Source organism: Plecotus auritus, assembly GCF_963455305.1.
Source record: "Plecotus auritus genome assembly, chromosome: 3".
In the NCBI taxonomy this organism is placed as follows: Eukaryota; Metazoa; Chordata; class Mammalia; order Chiroptera; family Vespertilionidae; genus Plecotus; species Plecotus auritus.
The window spans coordinates 30597980-30618511 of NC_137772.1; the positions used below are offsets into that span (position 1 = coordinate 30597980).

Sequence of the window (20532 nt, forward strand, 5' to 3'; positions counted from 1 at the left end):
ACTCCTAATTGTACCTCCTAATATAATACATTATTCCTTTAGTCTTCATCTTTATACATACAAAGCAAGGACATCATCATGTTTAATATCAAATCATATAATATAAAACACTTCTTTTTTCACTTAAATTATAAACATTTTTCATGGTATAACAGAGACATCACAGGCATAACCTCCAGTGACTGCAAACACTCCCATTACTGTACATGTCTCGGTCTGCTTTCCCTCTTTGCTGTGTGGTTTTGATCTGTAAGTTCTGTGACAGCAAAGTCCAAATGGTATTCAGAATCTATGCATTTTTAATGAATCTTGAGCTATACCATTAATGTCCACTTTATAACAGACTCATTGGGAAATCACAGGTTCCGTACTCTTTCTTTCACTCTGCAGTAGTTCAGAGTCCGTGTGGACTCACTAGGTCTCGAGGTCCGAGAAGCCGGTGCCTGAGAACAGTTCCCGGAAAGCACTGCGCCTTCAACATGCTCCAACAACCAGTCATGGGCCCAAACCCCATCAGAGGAGAAACTCACACACTGGAGAACACTCTTCTCTCTTCCTTCACAACTAAAACAACTAAAGAGAAAACTTGGCAACAGAGGAGAATTTGTGTGTGTGTGTGTGTGTGTGTGTGTGTGTGTATAAAATGTATAATATAATTATTTTTATAGTTATTTTTAAATTCTGTGTGCACTCGATTCAATGGACAGTTGTCGAGAACTGACCATAGTGGACCCCACTTAGGGACGGGACCCACAGATAATTCGAGGAGCTCACAGTCCAGTGGGGAGGAGACAGAAACAGTGTCACGATTCACCTGAGCTCGGACGTGTGCAGCATTGCTTCAGTGTCATTCTGCCTGAACACCCTCCTCCGTCAGGATTTTCAAGTTCTTGTGAGATAGAAACACTTAAAAACCAAGAGGGCAGAGGCTTTCTCTTGCTTCTTCATGAGAAACTGGATCTATGAGCAGGCGATTCAAACATAAGGAGGAAACATGGGGTGGTATTTGCCCTCCAAGAACCACAATCCAGCCCTTCCCACCAAAATGTGGTTTTTGGAACTGTTTGTGTAAGATATAGACATATACATACTAGAGGCCCAATGCACAAAATTCGTGTAAGGGGTTTGGCCCTCGCAGCCACAGCAGCTTGCCTCGGCCCTCGAGCTTCGTCCAGAAGGTCGTCTGGAAGGTCACCCGGCTGTCCAGTCTAATTAGCATATTACTCTTTTATTATAGATTTCCTTTAGATGCATCATATATGGTATATCATACCACTTTTATATGACATCGGATGCATGTAAATAAAAATCACTCCACTGAGGCATTGGAATAGTAAAAAAGCTGCAACTCACAATACACAATTGTATATGGTCTGTTGGGATGATGCTCGTGGCAGCTCATATTTGCATTGCAGTTTAAACTCTTCAAAGTGCAGCCAACCTTGTAGAACTGCCTGAAAGCCCCAGGTCAGATGCAGTGGGACTGAGGCTGTGGCCTCCAACAAGTTATGTGGAAGAGCCGAGTCCTGCAGGAGAGACAGTGAGGGAGCCCAGGGCCCACACAGCACAGCACGCCTGCCTGTCCAGTCTGGTGGTCACTCCCGGGGCATTCGGGAGACCAGGGCACTGGCCTGGCCAGGAAGGAGCAGCTGCCCTCGGGTGGCCCCAGTGCCTTTTGACTGAATCAAGTGTCCGAGTTGTCCTGTCCCTTCCCAGCTGTGGGCTGTTGGCTCAAACAGTGATGGCTTCTTAAGAGCTCAGCACTGAGTTCTTGGTCGGCTTCCCACCTGCTCCTGCAGTGCCAGGCAGGGCTGGGGCTGCTGCGGGTGCTCTCTGCTCACTCCCATCTCTCCCGCGTTTGTATGGCCTCTTGATGCGCCGCCTTCATTGCAGCACGAACATCCCCAGACGTTGGGACCGAAACAACCTGGGAAATAGAGGTCGTGGCTCGGATCCGCCCTGCCACCGACACGGGCGTACTGTTCGCGCTGGTGGGTGACAACCACACTGTCACCCTCTCCGTGGCCCTGGTCGACTACCACTCCACCAAGAAGCTCAAAAAGCAGGTACCACTCCCCATCCCACCCCCAGGGTGGAGGGGCTGCCCCAGCGTCCAGCAAGCAACCCTGGGGCTGTCCACCCTCAGGACCCCAACGCCTTCCTGGGGTCAGGTCACCCATCCCCTGCCCCTGGAAGTTCTGTACCACCCTCACACGTCTCTCACCAGAGTCTAACCAGCCATGCATGGCTTGGGGACACTTGACATAGATCCCCTGACACAATGTCCATCTAAGCTGTGTGTGCTGGGGAGGCCAGGGGCCTTCGAGGCAGTTGTGCGATAGGGCGACCTTCCTGCCTATACAGCTGGCCAGCTCTGTGGTTTAGAACTATTTGAATTAGTTGCTCATATTTAAATCAGGTGATTTCACCAACAAATTCAGATTTCCAGTTTCTCTTGAAAAGTCAGATGTGCAAACACAGCCTGAACCTTCTGAGAACATTGTTCTCTGGAAGCCACCAACACAGAACAGCAAGGGTGGGCAGCAAACATAAACATCCTAGCAGGCAGCTGGGCCCTGCGGCCTGGGGTGCTCATGCTGCAGAACACGCCTCTGACAACACGGGCCAGAAACACTGACAACATGGAACAGAAACACAGTCTATACCATGGGTCAGAAACACACTATAACAGCTCTGAGTACAGCTGCCCCTCCACACAGCTTGCCCTGTCCACTTCGACGCAGACCCCACCACTCCCTGCTGTCCCCTGACTCTAAGCCAACTTTCTCTGGTCTTGGGCTGACTGTTTTCTTAGAGAACAGCTGAGAGGCCCTGGAAGTAGGTTTTATTCCCTCGTATCTGTCCAAAGGGGAGGAATGTGGCTGACCCTCAGGGGTGCGGGTTCAAGTCACCCTGTCCTCAAAGGCAGTCAGGCTCTTCTGCTGACCAGGACTAGTCACTGACCGGTTTGGTTTACGCCCAGACGCACTCACCACCACCAAGGCACAGGTGCACGTTCACACCAGTCCCCGGCGTTTGCAATAAACAGCTGTGGTGACCACCCAGGCGGGGAGAGTGAAGGAGGAGAGGGCAAGACTGCCTATGCTATTGAGGGTTTCTTCTGTCAGAGTGTGTTTCTGACCCGTGTTATAGAGTGTGTTTCTGTTCTGTGTTGTCAGTGTTTCTGGCCCGTGTTGTCAGAGGCATGTCCTGCCTGCCATGAGCACCCCAGACTGCAGAGCTCCGCTGCCTGCTGGGTTGTTTATGTTTGCTGCCCACCCTTGCTCTTCTGTGCTGGTGGCTTCCCATGATGCCTCCCGGCCCGCAGGAGACCCCTGCCCCCACGGAGCGCGCAGGGCATGGGGAAGGCCAGCGGGCCTCCAGCCCAGGACAGGGCACACAGGGTTGTTGCCGGGCTGCACCCCCTGACCCCTGGGTGCTCAGGTGTGCTTCTCCCTTACAGCTGGTCATCTTGGCTGTGGAGAATGTCACCCTGGCCCTGATGGAGATCAAGGTCTGTGACAGCCAAGAGCATGTGGTGACCATCTCCGTGACGAAGGGAGGGGCCACCCTGGCTGTTGACGGCACCAAAGGCCAGAGTGAAGTGAGCCCTGTGGAGCTGCAGGAGAGGCTGGCTGTCCTCGGGAGGCGCCTGCAGGGTCCTTTGCTCACCTTCGTCGGGGGACTGCCAGGTAGGGCTCCCTATGGGCTGCAGGCTCGGAGGTGGGGGCACTGGCTGTTCTGACCACCCCCGACTCGCGTGCCCCAAACAGCCTAGGAGTTTCTGCACTGAGATGCACTTTTGCTTTGGAGCAAGAGAGAATACAGGTAGGTTTATTGGCTGGCATTGTGAGCATTCATGTTCATCAACACCAGCCTAGCAGCTTATCGGTTGAGGTTGAGAAGATGCCCCTGGGAAAATGCATCAGGCAGTGACTCCAGCCACGGCCCGTGGGAAGGCCCAGCTGACCTGGAGTAGGCTGGAGCCAGGTGCCCAGTGCCCCAGGCCCATTTCCCCCTGAGTCCTGATGCCCAGCTGCTGCAGCAGTGAGCTGAGTAATCACCAGCCCCTCCTGAGTCGGGCAGGGGGCGCGGAGCGGGGAGGCAGTGCACAGCTGCCGCCTACAGGCGGGGCTGGACCTGTTTCTGATCAGATGGAGCATGTCCTTGCCCATGGGGCCTGCCATGAGCCGAGTGATCAGGGCAAAGTGGTGAAAAGGCAGGCGAGGGCCAGGTGCTGATGATGTAAGCCGGTCTCTGTGTGCTCCCGTGGCCCCCGCAGGGTCTTCACTTGCTGGGGACAGCAGATTTTGGTCTCGGCTACCAGACACAAACTCCCATTTAGTTTTCATAAACAAAGCTTTGAAGAGGGTGAGAGAGAGGGCCCGGCGGCCCTGCAGCATGAATGATTCATTCGGGCCAAGAAGATAATATTTATTTAACTGACTTGACTATCTGTGTGCACTTCCTTGTGGGGCAAAGGAGGGTTTCTTGCCAGAGCCTGGCTGGCAGATGGTCAGTGCTTGCCTGTGGGCACATACAAGGGACGGTGATGTTCTGGAGAAAAGGAATCGGTGCACTTGAGGAGGAAGGCCGGGACTGAGCAGGCCCCACGGTGCCAGTGAGCACTGAGCGCTGCGGCGGGGACGCCAGGGTGGGGAGCCCAGCCTCCTAAGACGGTGTTTGTTCTTTCCCCGCCGGCCCAGATGTGCCAGTGACCTCAGCGCCAGTCACGGCTTTCTACCACGGCTGCATGACGCTAGAGGTCAACCAGAAGGCGCTGGACCTGGACGAGGCCGCCTACAAGCACAGCGACATCACGTCGCACTCCTGTCCCCCGGTCAAGCCGGCCAGCCCCTAGAGTGACCGCTGCTGCAGGAGGAGTGGCCCCGGAGCACTCCTCACGCTTTCTTTTCAAAACAAGCCAGAAGGGGAGACGGCAGTCACCCCAGCCCGCCCCGCGAGCAGCTCCCCGAAACACTGAATACTCCTCGCGAGCTGAGTTTCTTTTGAGACCTTCTTTACCTTGTAATATATGTGTAAATACTTGAGAAGACTAATGTTAATGACCCAGAAGCACACCCCGACCCCCAGAGTGTCCTGCGTGAAGCTGGGCTCCGAGGAGCCGGCCTGAGGGTGGAGGCAGGGGGCCCGCACAGGCCCGAGGGGACCCAGGAACATAATTCTCTGTTATTTTTATTACCAAATGCTTCTTTCTGACCTAAAAATACGGGGAAATAAACTCTTTACAGAAACCTTTTTAACTCTGTGTTGGCAGTCTCTGCTCCTTGCAGCGTCCGTGCTCAACAGCTCGGGGTAAAACGACGGAAGGAAGAACTTGTGCCGAGGGTCTGAGGCCGAGGACCTCACCTCTGCCCACTCACCGGAATCTCCCCAGCGCCCACCTGAGCTCCAGTCCCGGGTGGAGCTGGGCTCTGTAAGAGAGATGAGCCCACCTCCCTGGGGCAGGGGCCGGCTGGCCCCAGGCGCCCTCCTGAGCAGGGCAGTGGGGTAAATGGAAGCGCAGGGTCGGCCCCCCGTCCCACATCTTCTCTGAGGCTGTGAACAGCTGGAACGGAACCAGGAGGTGGGCCTCCCTGGGCCTTGCTCCTGGTGCTCCTGGTCCATAGGGGGTGGAGCAGACAGTCCTCACACTGACCCCAGGAGAGTGAGGGGCCATAACAACACCAGCTGTGGGAAAGTGCACATGGGCGCCGGGAGCCCCCAGACACACAGCGGAGGTCACTGCGGCCTGCGGTCCTGAGCGGGAGACCAAGACCCAGCCTGGGAGGGTACAGTGGGACCCGTCCATGCTGTGCCTGACATGACGGTCGGGGAGGGGGCACGTGCCCCACAGCCAGGGGCGCCATCACGGTGATGTTCAAGCAGAGGGGCCCAGAGGAGCTTTCGGCATCTGGTGGGGGCTGCACTCAAAGACTGAGTTTCTTTTATTTTTAATACCAACCCCCAGTGTGTGGTCGGAGGAGGTGGTCGGGCAGGTTCGGGTTGTGTTTCCTTCCAGACCTTGTTCCTCAGATGGCAGCAAAGTGTCCCATGGCTCTGTCATTCCACCATGATGGTGTTAGCCCCCAAACGCTGCATTCGCCCAGCGCAGAATCAGGCGGCTTAGGTGTCGGTGTCTTGGCGTCCTCCTGGCTGCTGAGCGTGAGTTTATAAGTCACAACTTGACTCAGAGATAAGCAGGGTTCGGGAGGGAGGATGGAGCCTGAAGAATCCACCCACAGCTAAGTAATGAACGTGAAAGGCACCGTGGGTGTGGCCCACTGAGGAGAAGCATCCTCCCTCTGGCTTTCTGAGGAAGAGGGGAGTGGCCTCGAGGACTGCGTGCGAGGCCCCCGCCTGGCTGGGTGGGCCTGGTGGGTGACCCCGAGTGCACCACGTGGGGGGAAGCAGTAGTCCCTTCCACCAGAGGCCTGGCTCCCCCTTGAAGGGGCAGGGGTCCCTGTGTCACTGGAAGGAGTTGGCAAGCACAGACACCCATCCCGAGGGACCTCCTGGGCCAAGCTCACCTCAGAGGACCAGACTGAGGCATGAAGGTACAAGGGTGACTTGGCAAGGACACAGAAAGGCAAAGGTGTGTAGGCCCCCAGGTCCCGACAGGGCTGGCCCGAGTAGCCAGGGTCCACTCCACTGAGGGTCACCATGGGTCCTTCACACACTCACCTGTGTCTTTGGGGCTCCTGCTGGCTCGAACCCACATTTCTGCTTCCCGGCTGGTCCTACAACCCCATGTGTATGTCAGGCACCATGTCTACCTGCCCCACCATCAGGGGCACAGCTCGCTCAGACTGTGCTGGCTGAGTCCTTTACACAGCATCTGGTTGGAAGTTTAGTTGACTCAGGACTTCAGAAAACGAGTCTAAGAGGTTCTTCAGGTAATTTTCCACATCGGTACATGAGAAATAAGACGCAGAGAGCACGTGGCAGGCCACCCATGAGCCACTTCAACCCACCATGTCCTCGTGAAATACCCACCACCAGTCCTTGTGGAAGGAGGGTCCTCACCAGCCTCTTCTCCCAGCTCTGGGGTCTCCCCGCTCTCGGTCTGTGACCCAGGTGGATGTGTGTGCCGGCTCACACTATAAGTGGACCCCAAGCCCAGGCACCAGGTGCTGGCTCTGGGATGGGCAGGCAGCCTGGGTGGGCTGAGCTGCGCAGGCCAGGGCTTGGAGCTATAGATCAGAGCCCAGTTCCTGAGGACTCTGGCATTGAACAGGAGGACTCAGGCAGGGACACCCTCTGCTCAAGAAGCAGGAGGTCTCACCCCAACCCTGATGGCCCCACAGCCAGCTGAACACAGCTCTGAGAAGCGTGGGATGCATAGCTCCACCTCATACAGATACGGGAGCCCAAAGCCACTTCGGGGGCCTCATCGTTTCTCAGCCCTGTCACTGCAGCATTCCCCATGGTGTTCTCTGATTTTTGTCCCCTGTGGAGGCGACTCTGGAATGTTCTTGTGGAATGCTCTCCTGGCCGGCTAGGAGTCTCCTCCAGCCAGCCCCAATTCTCTCGAGAAGGCCGGAAGGGCCAAGACCAGGAAGACACATGCTGAGCTCTGGGACTAGACACTCTGGAACCCCCACAGAAACACAACAGAGACCAGCATCTTAGAGGCTTTCTGACTCCTTTGGGTTCATGCTCTGTCCAGGGCAAGCTAGGCACACCTGTGTTTCCTGGTGTGGCTTCCTCAGCCTTCCACTGGCTGCCAGAGGTTATTCTAACTATTGCCAAGAAAAAGCTTATAGCAAGTACAGAGCCAAATGCTGCAATACATTCCCCAGCTGTGCCAGCCAAGTCGGCATTCTTGCCATGCTCCAGTCCAGGCAGGGCCAGGCTGCAGAGGAGTCTGTGACAGAGTCCCATATCCTCCAATGGTGGGCTATGACAAGGAGCTAGGAGGGTTCTGGGTGTGAGCTATGGAGACAGAGCTGGGAGGATTCTGAGTGTGCACTGTGGAGACAGAGCTGGGAGAGTTCTGGGTGTGAGTTATGGACATGGAGCTGGAAGGATTCTGAGTATGCTCTGTGGAGACAGAGCTGGGAGGGTTCTGGGTGTGAGTTATGGACATGGAGCTGGGAGGATTCTGGGTGTGAGCTGTGGAGATGGAAGGATTCTGAATGTGAGCTATAGACATGGAGCTGGAAGGGTCCTGAGTGTGAGCTATGGAGATCGAACCTATAACCTTGGTGTATCAGGACGATGCTCTAATCAACTGAACTACCTGGCCAGGGCCAAGAAGTATTTTTTAAATAATACACAAAATGCTTTAATGAGAAGGGAAAAGATTTTAAAATTGGGCTATGGTAAAATCAAGAATTTCACCCTGGCCAGTGTGCTCACTGGTTAGAGCACCAGCCCACACACTGAAGGGTTGAGGATTCGATTCCTGGTCAAGGGCACATACCTGGGTTGCAGGTTTGATCCCTGGCCCCAGTCAGGGCATGTGTGGGAGGCAACCCATCAGTGTCTCTCTCACATCGATGTTTCTCTCCCTTCCTCCCTCCCTCTCTCCCTCCCACCCTCCCACTCTCCCTCCCTTCCACTTTATCTAAAAGCAATGGAAAAATATCCTCGGGTGAGGATTAACAACAACAAACAAACAAAAAAGAATTTCAAGAACAAAAAACAAAAAAATCAAGAACAAAGTTAGAAGACTGATGCTACCTGACTTTAAGACTTACTATAAAGCAACATAATCAGTACAGCCCCTTATTACCAACAGAATAGACAACTAGCCCTGGCCAGTGTGGCTCAGTTGGTAGGGACGTCATCCCATGCACCAAAGGGCGGCGGGTTCGATTCCCGGTCAGGGCACATAACCAGGTTGTGAGTTTGACCCCTGGTTGATGGGCATGCAGGAGGCAGCCATTCAGTGTTTCCCTCTCTCCCTTCCTCTCTCTAGAACCAATTGTAAAAATTATTAAAAAGTGGCCCAGAGAATAATTTTTTTAAAAAAGGACAGGATAGAAACTCCAGAAATAGACCCACATAAATACAGCCAAATAATCTCTGACAAAGGTGCAAAGACAATACAATGGAGCAAAGTCAGTCTTTTCAACATATGGTGCTAGAACAACTGGACATCCATCCACATGCAAAAAAAACATGATTCTAGACACAGGCCTTATACCCCTCCCCTCACAAAAATTATCTCAAAATGGACCACAGACCTAAATGTATAAATAAACACACAAAAAACCATAAAACTCCTAGAAGATGACATAGAAGAAAATTTAGATGACCTTGGATGTGGCGATATCTTTTTAACTACAACATCAGAGGCATGATCCATGAAAGAAAGACTTGATGAGCTGGACTTCATTAAAGTTAAAACTTCTGCTCTGCAAAAAGCACTATTACAAAAACAAAAGGACAAGCCGCAGACTAGGAGAAAATATTTGCAAAGGACACATATGGTAAAGGACTGTTATCCCCACATACACAAAGAACTCTTAAAACTCAACAATAAGAAAACAAACAACACAGTTTAAAAAAAATGGGCTAAAGAACTTAACAGATACCTCACCAAACAAAATACGCAGATGAGAAATAAGCACATGAAAAAATGCTCCAGCTCCTATGTCATCAAGGAAATGCAAATTAAAACAACAAGCGACCACTAAACACCTACCAGAATAACCGAAATCCAGAACCCTGGCAACGCCAAATGGAGAGCATCAGGCATTCCCATTCATTGCTGGTGGGAATGCAAAATGCTACAGGCACTTTAGGAGACAGTTGGTGGTTTCTTACAAAACTAAACATACTCTCACCACATGATCCAGCAATCACACTCCTTAATATTTACCCAAAGGAGTTGAAAGTTATGTCCAGAGAAAAACCTGCACATGGATGCTTATAGCAGCTTTATTCTTAATTGCCCAAACTTGGAAGCAACCGAGATGCCCTTCAGTAGGTGAGTGGATAAACTGTGGTGCATCTGGACAATGGAATATTATTAGTACTAAAAAGAAATGAGCTATCAAGCTATGTAACGACATGGAGGAACCTTAAATGCATATCACTAAGTGAAAGGATCTTATGTAATCTGGAAGGCTACGTACTCTGTAATTCCAAATACATGGCATTCTGGAAAAGGCAAAACTACAGAGATGGTAAAAAGATCAGTGGTTGCCAGGGGTTAGGGGAGAGGGAGGGATGAATTGGTGAAACACAAAGGATTATTAGGGGAGTGGAAATCTTCTGCATGACACTGTAACATTTCCATCACACCACAAGGTGGATGCGTGTCATTATATATTTGCCCAAACCCACAGAATGCACACACCAAAAGCGAACCTTAACGTAAACTGCAGACTTTGGGTGATAATGATGTGTCAATGAGGTTCATTGATTTAAAAGTTTTAGAAAAGGGAAATATATGCATAGATAACTATTGCCACGCAAGAAGCTGCTGATTGAGTGAGGGCCATGCCCCCTGGACTTTCTTCCGCTTCTGTGGTCAGAACAGCTCAGCCAAACACTTCCCCCAAAATTCAGAGGGCATCTCTGCTCCTGCCACCTGTGTTTTCATCCCCATGCCCAGAGGTGAGGGAATCAGGCTGCGGAAGTTTGGGACCGGGCGGGAGTGGGGAGGCAGAGCCGTGCTGGGTGACAACAGGCCGCTGAGACCCACCCAGGGGTGGTTCTTTATGGTGACGATGATGGCAAGTGGCCTGTTAATGGAGCACATGCTGGTCCCTGGCTGCTCTAAGTGCTTCACATGCATTCCCGTCCCACCCTTTTTCATTGAGATACAACTCACATACCATAATATCCACCCTTTAAGAGCATACAATTCGGTGAGTTCTAGTTCGGCCACTAAAGGTTGTGCCCCCATCACCACTACTTAGTTCCGGAATATTTCCATCACCCCACAAGGGAGCCCTGCGTCCATTAGCAGTCTCCTTGACACCCCCACCCCACCAGCCTCCAGCACCCACTGCCATCTGTGATCAGGAATGAGGGGGGATAAATTCAACAGAAGACCCCCACCAAGGTGGTGCCCCTCAGAGCTGCGGTCCAGCTCCTGTGGAGCATCAAGACTCAGGCAGAGCCAGGTCAGGATCCGCTGCAGTGAGGCAAAGGCTTCGGCAGAGATGGTCCCCCACACGCACTGGGGCGTGGCACCAGAGCACCGGGCAGGCCGGGTGTGGCCAGACGCCGTGTGCCAGGGGTGGAGAAGTTGTCCCTGCAGACTGGGTGACCAGGTGTGGGTGCCTACAGTATGCAGGGCATGAGGGAGGTGTTCTGGGGACTGGGGGGCGGGGCTTGGTTGTGTGGGAGCCACCCCCAGACTGGAAGTTGAATTGTTCACATTTTTTTGTGGCTGGAGCAAGGGAGAAAGACATTTTTGTGGGCAAGAGCAAAATTGTTGGCCTTGGAGCTTAATATCGTTTATCAGTCTTGACTCTAGGTTAGATGAAAAGACTACAGGACAGACAGAGCGGGTTTGGGCGATGCCGGTGTGAACAGTCTGGGGACACTGATGCCGCTGAGTGTCTCTGACCAGGGGCATGTGTGGAGGACGAGGTTGTCCCTGTGATCTCTGGCACCCGGTCGTCTTCCGGGGTTGGTGGCACAGGCTCACTGCCAGATCTGCAACTCAGCTTCTCTACTGTTAGCAGCGGGGCAGCATGGGCCTGATGCTGCCCCCGAAGCCCAGCGGGTGCTCGGTGCACGCTCAGGATTCCTGCGGCCAACCTTTCTCCCTGTCCAGGGGCTCATGCAATAGGAAACCCACCCCGTGGTTCAGCATTTAGATTGCAAAGGCCTCGGGACGCAGAAGAGCAGTTTGGTTCTTAGACTCCGGGCAGAGGAGTGTTGCTCTTTGAGGCACTTGCAGTGTGAGCCCAGACGCGCCAGCCCCAGGGCGGCCTGGTGGCTCTGCCAGGGTCCTATTACTGCCAACATCCAGTCGGGTGTATCGGGCAGAGGCGAGGGTCAGCCCTTCGTGCCTCGTGGCCCCGCTCTGGTTTCTGCTCCCCAGACCCCTGGCCAGATGCTGGCTCCTGAGCTCTCACACTGCGTTAGTCTGTCTTCATGGGCCGCACTTCCCACGCTCCACGGTCTCACTAACAAAAGGCATTTTCCTCTTAACGACACAGTGCCTTCTTTCCTGTTTAGGAACCCCGAGACAGGGGCCCCTCCTGTCTTTGCAAATGGGAAGTGGGGGACCCCAAACCTGTCCTGCGGAGAACAGGACTATGCTGGGCCACCATCAGATCAGGGTCTCCTGGAAAACACTAGGGCACGTGAGTAAATTTAACAAAATGGTACTCTTACTAAAGATGGCTCACCAGACCAGCGGCCAGCCTTTCGCTTCCCGGTCTGTAATCAATAGCCTTTCCCAGATCAATTAGCCAGGCTCCTGGGGCCTGACTCCCCGAGTTTCCTATATTCCACATGTGTGTTTAACTTCTTTACAGGAAGCATCCTATATGCTCAGGAAATTAAAGGAGATACTTCTGTACGGGGCTGAGAATATCTTGTCTGTTAACCAGATTTCCATTCACAGCCAGCAGCAGGGAGCAGGAGACCTTGTCTTCTTAAAATGTTCCTCCCCTCACCCCTCTCTCTCCTCCTCCTTCCTCTCCCCTTCCCTTATCTCTTTCCCCCAGTGATCCAGGACTGGCATATAGGGGCTCTGGCCTGTCACTCAACCAGGATTGGGTCATGTCCAAGGACTGTGCTCACCTACTGCCTCAGGTGTGTTTGGCAGCAGGTGGATACACATTGGGCCCTGAGTCAATAGCTGTTTGTCTGTGATAGGCTGGGCTGCACCCCAGGCTCTGGCTGTGGGGCCTCAGAAGCCACCCACTCTAGTGGGGTAACCACACTGGGTGCCCTACCAAGCAGACCAGGCGCCTCCAGAGCGCGCCATGAAGAATGGCAGTTGGAAGCCCAGACATTAAATAGGAAGCACGCAGCCTCAGGTAGCAAAACCCTCCAGGTGTGATAGCAATCTGTAAAAGACAGAGGCACACACAGAGACCAGAGTCACCGCAGGCCTTGGAAATAGCGCTTTATATTTGAGCCAAATCGTCTTTGCGTTTGAGCAAATAAATGCCAGGAGAACACAGCCCTGGGGTGGAGACCCTGCCCCTTCTGGGGGGACCCACGTAAATATATAAACATTCAACACGTTTCCTTTGAAATGATCCTCACACATGGATGCCCCAGGTCATGTTCCCTTTGCAAAATAATAATAGTAATAACTAACTAGGTAGGAGGAGATGAAAATGTGTAGGGAAATGGGACTGGGTTTTATGTAAGTGGTGACAGATACCAGAGCAAGGAGGACCCAGGTAGAACTTTTAGTGCTGTTTGGCGTCTGGTTTACAGGCTGAGCGAGGCGACCAAGCAGAGGTGCCGCCCGGACCTGGGTCCTCGCCACTGGTCCTGGCCTCTCCTTGCCTCGCAAGTGCTGGGGAGGGAAGGAGGACACAGACTTCAGAAACATTCTCCTGGTGTCTCTAGGAGGTTGGCCACAGAAGCAGGCATTGTGGAGGCTGCTTTTTAAAAACACAAATCAAAAGGAAGTTCTTTTTCAATCTACCCCCTCTGTCATGGTGCATAGGGGGGAGGCTTCTCCCCGGGGAGGAAAGGGGCTGGTTCATAGAGAGGTGGGGCGTTGGGCGGGAGCCCGAAGCTGGAGCTGGACTGGGACGGAGGCTGCGTGTCCTCGGACAGAGAGAGGTCAGTGGAGGACGAGGCTGGGAAGCTGCTGGACGGCTGCAATGGAACAGAAAAGGCTTCCTCAGTCCGTGGAGAGGGCTGGCCACACGCAGTCCACGCGGAGCACCCCTCAAAGAGCCCACCCAGGGCTTGGGCTCCCCCAGACCCAGGGTCACCCACCTAACCAAGGCCCTTGGGGCAGGAACACTCCCTGACCAGAGTGTATTCTCAGGGAGGCCAGGGGGAGGGCCTGGCCCTGCCCAGCGGGGCCTCCTTTCCACAAAGTCCGCTCCTGCAGCCGTCTGTGGAAACACCCAGCCGTGGAATCCCTCAGACTTCCCGGCCCTCACGCCTGCTGTGCGTGAGCCTCGTCTTTCAAGGGGGTGGCCTTCTACTCCACTGACACCAGGATGCACAGCAGTGCAAACATGTCCAAGGAGAAGGCTGCCCAGCTCACTTGGGGACCCCTGGGTTCACCCAACATGTCACACGTTAAGGAAAAACCCAAGAGCTCAGCATTTTCACCTAGTGTGATGATTAATTTTATGTGTCAACTTGGCCAGGCCTCGGTGCCCAGATGTTTGGTCAAACACCTGTCCGGATGTGGCTGTGACGGTATTTTGAGATTAACACTGAAATCAGTAGACTGAGTAAAGCAGGTCACTCTCCATGATGTCGGTGAGCCTCATCCAATCAGTTGCAAGCCTTAAGAGAACAAGACAGGTTTCCGGGGAAGAGGGAATTCTCCCAGGAGACTGACCTTGGGCTTGAAACTGCAAGATCCATTCTTTCCTGGGTCTCCCGCCTGCAGTCCTGCCCTGCCCAGGACACCTTGCTCTGTCCCTATCTCTCTATTTCTCTGTCTACATGTCTAATCTACATCTATGTCTACATATATGTGCATCCATCCATTCTATTGGTTCTGTTTCTCTGGAGAACCCTGACATAGACTCAAGTGAAAGTGATTGAGAAGAAAAATGTTTTTCCAGTTTTTCTCTACCTGCCAACAAACCTCTTACACGTTTTTCTTTTTCAAGTTCTAAGAGTTGAAAATGCCTACTTAAAACCACTATTTAAATAAACAAAGCACACAGGCCTTCTGTGAAATGACACAGGGTGAGTGTGTAGGGCCCTGGTCTCCTGGCAGTGCTGTGTAATTCCTTTGCTCTCTGCCCACCAAGTGCCCCGGGGCCCCCGAGAGGCCAGCCTGTCTGCCTTGCCCTTCCCTGGAGACTTCTCCACAAAGGAGGTCCGGGAGCCCCAGAACCTCGGGATTCTGAAAGGAGGATTTCCTCACAAGCTGTCCCTGAAGCCAAGAATGTCACCTTGCTCAGGGTCAACAGCCTGAGTTTTCAGGATCTGACAGCCCAGGGCCCCTGCCCGTTTTTGTTTCTTTCTTTCTCTCAAACTCACACTCTGACCACAGGGACAAAGAAAACCTTTAGAGAACATTCTCTGGGGTCTGCTGGGAGCTCCCAGACCCCACCATGTATGTGCCCAGCACTTCACTGGAAATGAGCACCTGGGCAAACCACCCCAGACCATAGAGTAAATCACCAGGAACCAGGGAGTAAACCAGAAGGAACCATGAAGTAAACCACCACAAATCGCAGAGTAACTTGCCAGGAATCATGGAGTAAACACCCTGAACCACAGAGTAAACCACCACGAACCACAGACTTAACCACCATGAACCATGGAGTAAACCACCACAAATCACGGAGTAAACCACCACAAACCACAGAGTAAACCACCACAAACCACTGAGTAAACCACCACAAGCCACTGAGTAAACCACCACAAACCACAGAGTAAACCACCACAAATCACGGAGTAAACCACCACAAACCACTGAGTAACCACCACGAACCACAGAGTAAACCACCATGAACCACAGAGTAAACCACCACAAACCACAGAGTAAACCACCACAAGCCACTGAGTAAACCACCACAAACCACAGAGTAAACCACCACAAATCACGGAGTAAACCACCACAAACCACAGAGTAACCACCACAAACCACAGAGTAAACCACCACAAACCACAGAGTAACCACCACAAACCACTGAGTAACCACCACAAACCACAGAGTAACCACCACAAACCACAGAGTAACCACCACAAACCACAGAGTAACCACCACAAACCACTGAGTAAACCACCACAAACCACAGAGTAAACCACCACAAACCACAGAGTAAACCACCACGAACCACATAGTAAACCACCACAAACCACAGAGTAAACCACCACGAACCACAGAGTAAACCACCACAAACCACAGAGTAAACCACCACAAACCACAGAGTAAACCACCACGAACCACATAGTAAACCACCACAAACCACAGAGTAAACCACCACGAACCACAGAGTAAACCACCACAAACCACAGAGTAAACCACCACGAACCACAGAGTAAACCACCACAAACCACAGAGTAAACCACCGTAAACCACCACGAACCACTGAGTAAACTATCACAAACCACTGAGTAAACCATCACGAACCACAGAGTAAACCACCACAAACCACAGGGTAAACCACCACAAACCACAGGGTAAACCACCACAAACCACAGAGTAAACCACCACAAACCACAGGGTAAACCACCACAAACCACAGGGTAAACCACCACAAACCACAGAGTAAACCACCACGAATCACAGAATAAACCACCACGAACCACTGAGTAAACCACCACAAACCACAGGGTAAACCACCACAAACCACAGAGTAAACCACCACGAATCACAGAATAAACCACCACAAACCACTGAGTAAACCACCACAAACCACAGGGTAAACCACCACAAACCACTGAGTAAACCACCACAAACCACAGAGTAAACCACCACAAACCACAGAGTAACCACCACAAACCACAGAGTAAACCACCACAAACCACAGGGTAAACCACCACAAACCACTGAGTAAACCACCACGAATCACAGAATAAGCCACCATGAACTGTAGAATAAACCACCAGTAACTGTAGAGTAAACTACACCGACAGACAGGGCCAGATCAGGGGGGTGGACAAGAAATCCCTTAATCACAGGATGTGAGCGAAATCTCTCCTTGTGTCCTTGTTCACAAAACTTATCAACACCAACCCCTTCCCTGACTTTCCTGACCAATCAACTCCTAGGAGCAAGGAAGGTGGGTTCTCTTCAAAAGATTTTCTTTTGGCCAACTGCTCAAAACAGCCCTGGCACCTGGCAGCCGTCGCACCCCCACTGTGTGGGAACGTTTTTGCTGCTGAGGACTTCCACAGGACACCCAGCGTTCCCTCCCTCTCGGCTGTCAGCAGGAACAGGAGCATCCGTTCTGTTGTTTTTCTGCTACGGAAACACAGGAACCTCATTGATTTGTCCTCTCCTCAAAATCCAATTATTGACATATATGTAATTATACTCCTACATGTGCTGGCGATAATAGCTGATTAGGCCATCGGGACGAGAGCCCAGGCCTCCCCCGGGAGGGTGAAGAGGGGGCATCTGCTGTTTGTGAAGAGCCAGAGCCCCCGAAGGATGGAATGTGACACTGGAATCGAGCAGATCCACTCACCAGCACTGGGTTTTAGGGATGGAAGACCATCCGCCACATCCCACACTCCTGCAAGGAGCACGTCTCCTGAGGGAACACGGCAGACCTGCAAGAGCAGGACACCGCCCAGCACCCCAAAGTCAGGCTCCAGGCTTGCCAAGAGCCCTGGCTGCTGCCCACCCCCAAGGACCACTCATGCATCCGTCAACTGACACACGAAGATGTTTGACTTCATAGCAAAGGATCGGGTCTGAGCCCCCCGCAGCACCCCTCCTGCCCAAGCACAGAAACACAACTCGGCGTGCACGTTAATATTGTAAACTTCCTCGCACTTGCTGCTGGCGTGTTATTAGTTTAGGCAAAAGAATGCTAAGCCCAACTGGTTGCCCCACCCCAAAATGGAAGCCTAGGTAAGTTGTGTGGACCAGTGGTTCTCATCTTTGACCCCCTGAGGACACTGGGTAATTTCTGGATACACTTTTGGTTGTCACAACAGGGTGTACTGGCAGCTGGTGGGTGGAGGCCAGGGACGCTGCTCAACATCCTATAGTGCACAGGGCAGCGTCACCCCACGGAGCTATCTGGCCCCAACGTCAGTAGTGCCACAGTTGAGGTCTGGAGTACATTAAGGCAACAGATTATTAGGGTCTATTTCAACCAGAAGCTTCCCAGCACATAAAGAAGGAAAAGCTGAAACCACAAATGGAAACAGAAGGACAAAGCAAACGCCACTCTACAAACAAGGGGGTGAGACCCACAACAACTTCAAATGCCCCACAACAACTTCAAGGCCAACAGCAGTATTTTAGGGTGAATCTATGACATCACCGTTGCTGTGGGCAGTGTGGTTGGACATTGGCAAATTCACATGGCTCCACCTAAATAACTGTGCTATGTTGACGGGACCCAGGCACATGGTGGTATGTCCCCAGTCGCTCTGGCCAGGAAATTGCAGTGAACTTTTGTCGATTGAGAAAGGTTAGCCCTGGCTGGTGGAGGCGAGTGGCTCAGTTGAGTGTTGTCCCACTACACCAAGAGGTCACCAGTTCCACTCCCAGTCAGGGCACATGCCCAGGTTGTGGGCTCGATCCCCAGTAAAGGGCATGCAAGAGGCAGCTGATCTATGTTTCTCTCTCTCTCTCTCTCTCTCTCTCTCTCTCTCTCTCTCTCTGTCACTCCCTTCCTCTCTAAAATCAATAAAAACATATTTTTTTAAAAAGAAAGAAAAGGTTATAGTCTCAAAGGACACCAACAATTGGTCACCATGACCATGTGGAGCAAAGGATGTCCAAACTGCCAAGTTTGTCTGTGGAAGAAACGTCCCTGTAAGAGGCTGTGTGTGGAGTTACCAGCCAGATCACCCCTCGGATAATCCCAACCCCTTTTCCAGTCCATGCCTGCTCCACCACCACATTACCCACATGAGGAGAGGGGAAGCCCTGGGTCTTCCTTCAACCCAAGCCCCTCTCCACGTCCCATCTGACCAGCGCTGTCCTGCATGACTGCTGCCCGTGATGTGAGCACCCCAGCTTCAGGCAGGTGATGCTCAGCCTACCTGGAGAGGCAGAGGGTAGGACGAGCAGGTGGGGAGGGTTGCCGGTGCCGGGCAGAAGCCGGAGTAGGCCAGGATCTGCTGGGCGGGGTTGTAGAGGATCTGAGGTGGAGCAGAGGGTCTATAGGCCAGCTGGGACAGAGGGACCTGCCACAGAGAATGGAGATGCATCAGCCAGCCCCCCAAAGCCTGGCACCTTCAGCCTTGAGCAGTCCCTCCAGGGAGCCCCATCCTCAAGTCATCCAGGAAGGTGAGGTCCTATCAGATCTGCCAGGGGGAGACGCCACGAGTCCTCAGATCAATATCTCTCAGATCGGAACTCAACACCTGAAAAGCAGGACTTATTTTTGCTGTTTATTTTTTTTAATTTGTCCCAGGTACCCACCAAGATTCCAGGTTAGGCCCAGGCCCTCTTCGGTGCTGTTTTAAAAAAGCACGAAAACCCCTGGTTCCTGCCCTGCAGGTGACACAGTGTTACACCATCTCCCATGCAGGTCTGGCCACAGCGGGTGGACTGGCTTCCATGCTCAGATGTGGTCCTACTAGGCTTGCTTCCCTCATGTGCCAGCCTCGGGGACACAGCCCAGGGGTTTCTGGGCTGGCACGGCAGAGGGCAGGGGGCGAGGGGAGCCTCCTGGCCAGAGGAAACAGCTGCAGCTGGAGGCCTGGGGGCTTGGGCTGAGCAGGGGTGATGGAGGTTGAAGGTCAAGGTTCATAGATGATCTCATGGGCCGAAAAAGGACCCACCCGGCCTTGTTCAGCATTTTTGCCATTTGGGGTTTTAGGAAGGACAGGGCAGGGCCGGGGGTTCTCCCCGAGGGAGCTAAACGTTTTGGCATGGGCAGCTTCACTCTGTCTGCAGGAAGCACTGGGAAGCCTGGCCCAGATTTGGCCCTGGCTGCCTCCATCTGCCTGGTCTTGCCCTGACCTCCTGTCTACCTTTCTGTGTGGATGACCTCAAGGAGCCCCAAGCTGGGCCAACAGGACTATCCACCTCATTTCTCAGTACACCCGAGGCTCCGTGCAGACGCTTCCTCGCCAGACAGGGTTTAAATGACTGTGTCTGTGAGTGTTGTCACGGTACCGAGGCTCCGGCCGCAGGAGCCCCGCTGCAGACCCCAGACTCCCCCTGCCCCGCCTGCTGGGCAAAGGGACTCTGCACCCAGTGTGACGAGCATGTGTGACCTGCATATGAAGCCCTCGTACGCTGAGGGGCACACACAGCTTTGGGCTGGTTCATGAAGGGCCTTCGTTCCTTAAAATAATTTTAAATTACAAGATCCATTAAACTTAAAAGAGTATGTACTCAGTAGGTGTAAAATGTTAAGGAATCACGCTTTTTGCTTCTCACAGCACCCCAGAGCTTTGAGTTGGAGATTGTCCAGAACAGAGTTTAGACACAATGCTGCAGTCTGGTGGAAAATAATGGCCCTTCTGGGGCATCGCTACATTCCCTATAGAACACCTATACTGAGGGTTTTCACAGAGGGCGCCCTGTGGGACCCTCTGCTCTCCCCAGGCCCCCGGGGAGAGCTGTGACACCCATTGGAGACTTTGCTGAAGGCATGGTGACCAGCAACTTTCATCCTTGGAGGGTGCTTGTCTTTTTCATGAATGTAAAGAATCTTATGACCACAGCCAGAGCTTGGAGAGGCAGTCTGCCCCCTCCAGGGTGGCAGCCAGGAGGAAGGTTTGGGCCCTAGGGGACACCCGGATGCCCCATGTTATCTC

At 52.7% G+C, this 20532-nt stretch overlaps 2 protein-coding genes across 3 annotated transcripts in view; one reads left to right on the plus strand and one right to left on the minus strand.

Moving 5' to 3' along the window:
* GAS6 (growth arrest specific 6) overlaps positions 1 to 5264 on the plus strand; it is a 51698-nt gene extending 46434 nt beyond the window's left edge. Inside the window, exons 13-15 of the mRNA XM_080661333.1 lie at positions 1894 to 2066; positions 3464 to 3692; positions 4707 to 5264. Coding sequence (XP_080517459.1) covers positions 1894 to 2066; positions 3464 to 3692; positions 4707 to 4861 — 557 coding nt within the window. The 3' untranslated portion in view covers positions 4862 to 5264. The remainder of the gene's footprint in view (positions 1 to 1893; positions 2067 to 3463; positions 3693 to 4706) is intronic.
* Positions 5265 to 13030: 7766 nt separating this feature from the next.
* The window catches only part of TMEM255B (transmembrane protein 255B), a 41360-nt gene continuing 33858 nt past the window's right edge, over positions 13031 to 20532 (minus strand). Inside the window, exons 7-8 of one of the 2 annotated variants that reach the window (XM_080660461.1) lie at positions 18805 to 18948; positions 13031 to 13755 (exon numbers count right to left, since the gene is read on the minus strand). In XM_080660461.1, coding sequence (XP_080516587.1) covers positions 13588 to 13755; positions 18805 to 18948 — 312 coding nt within the window. In that variant the 3' untranslated portion in view covers positions 13031 to 13587. The remainder of the gene's footprint in view (positions 13756 to 18804; positions 18949 to 20532) is intronic. The other variant, XM_080660462.1, reaches the window with a different exon arrangement.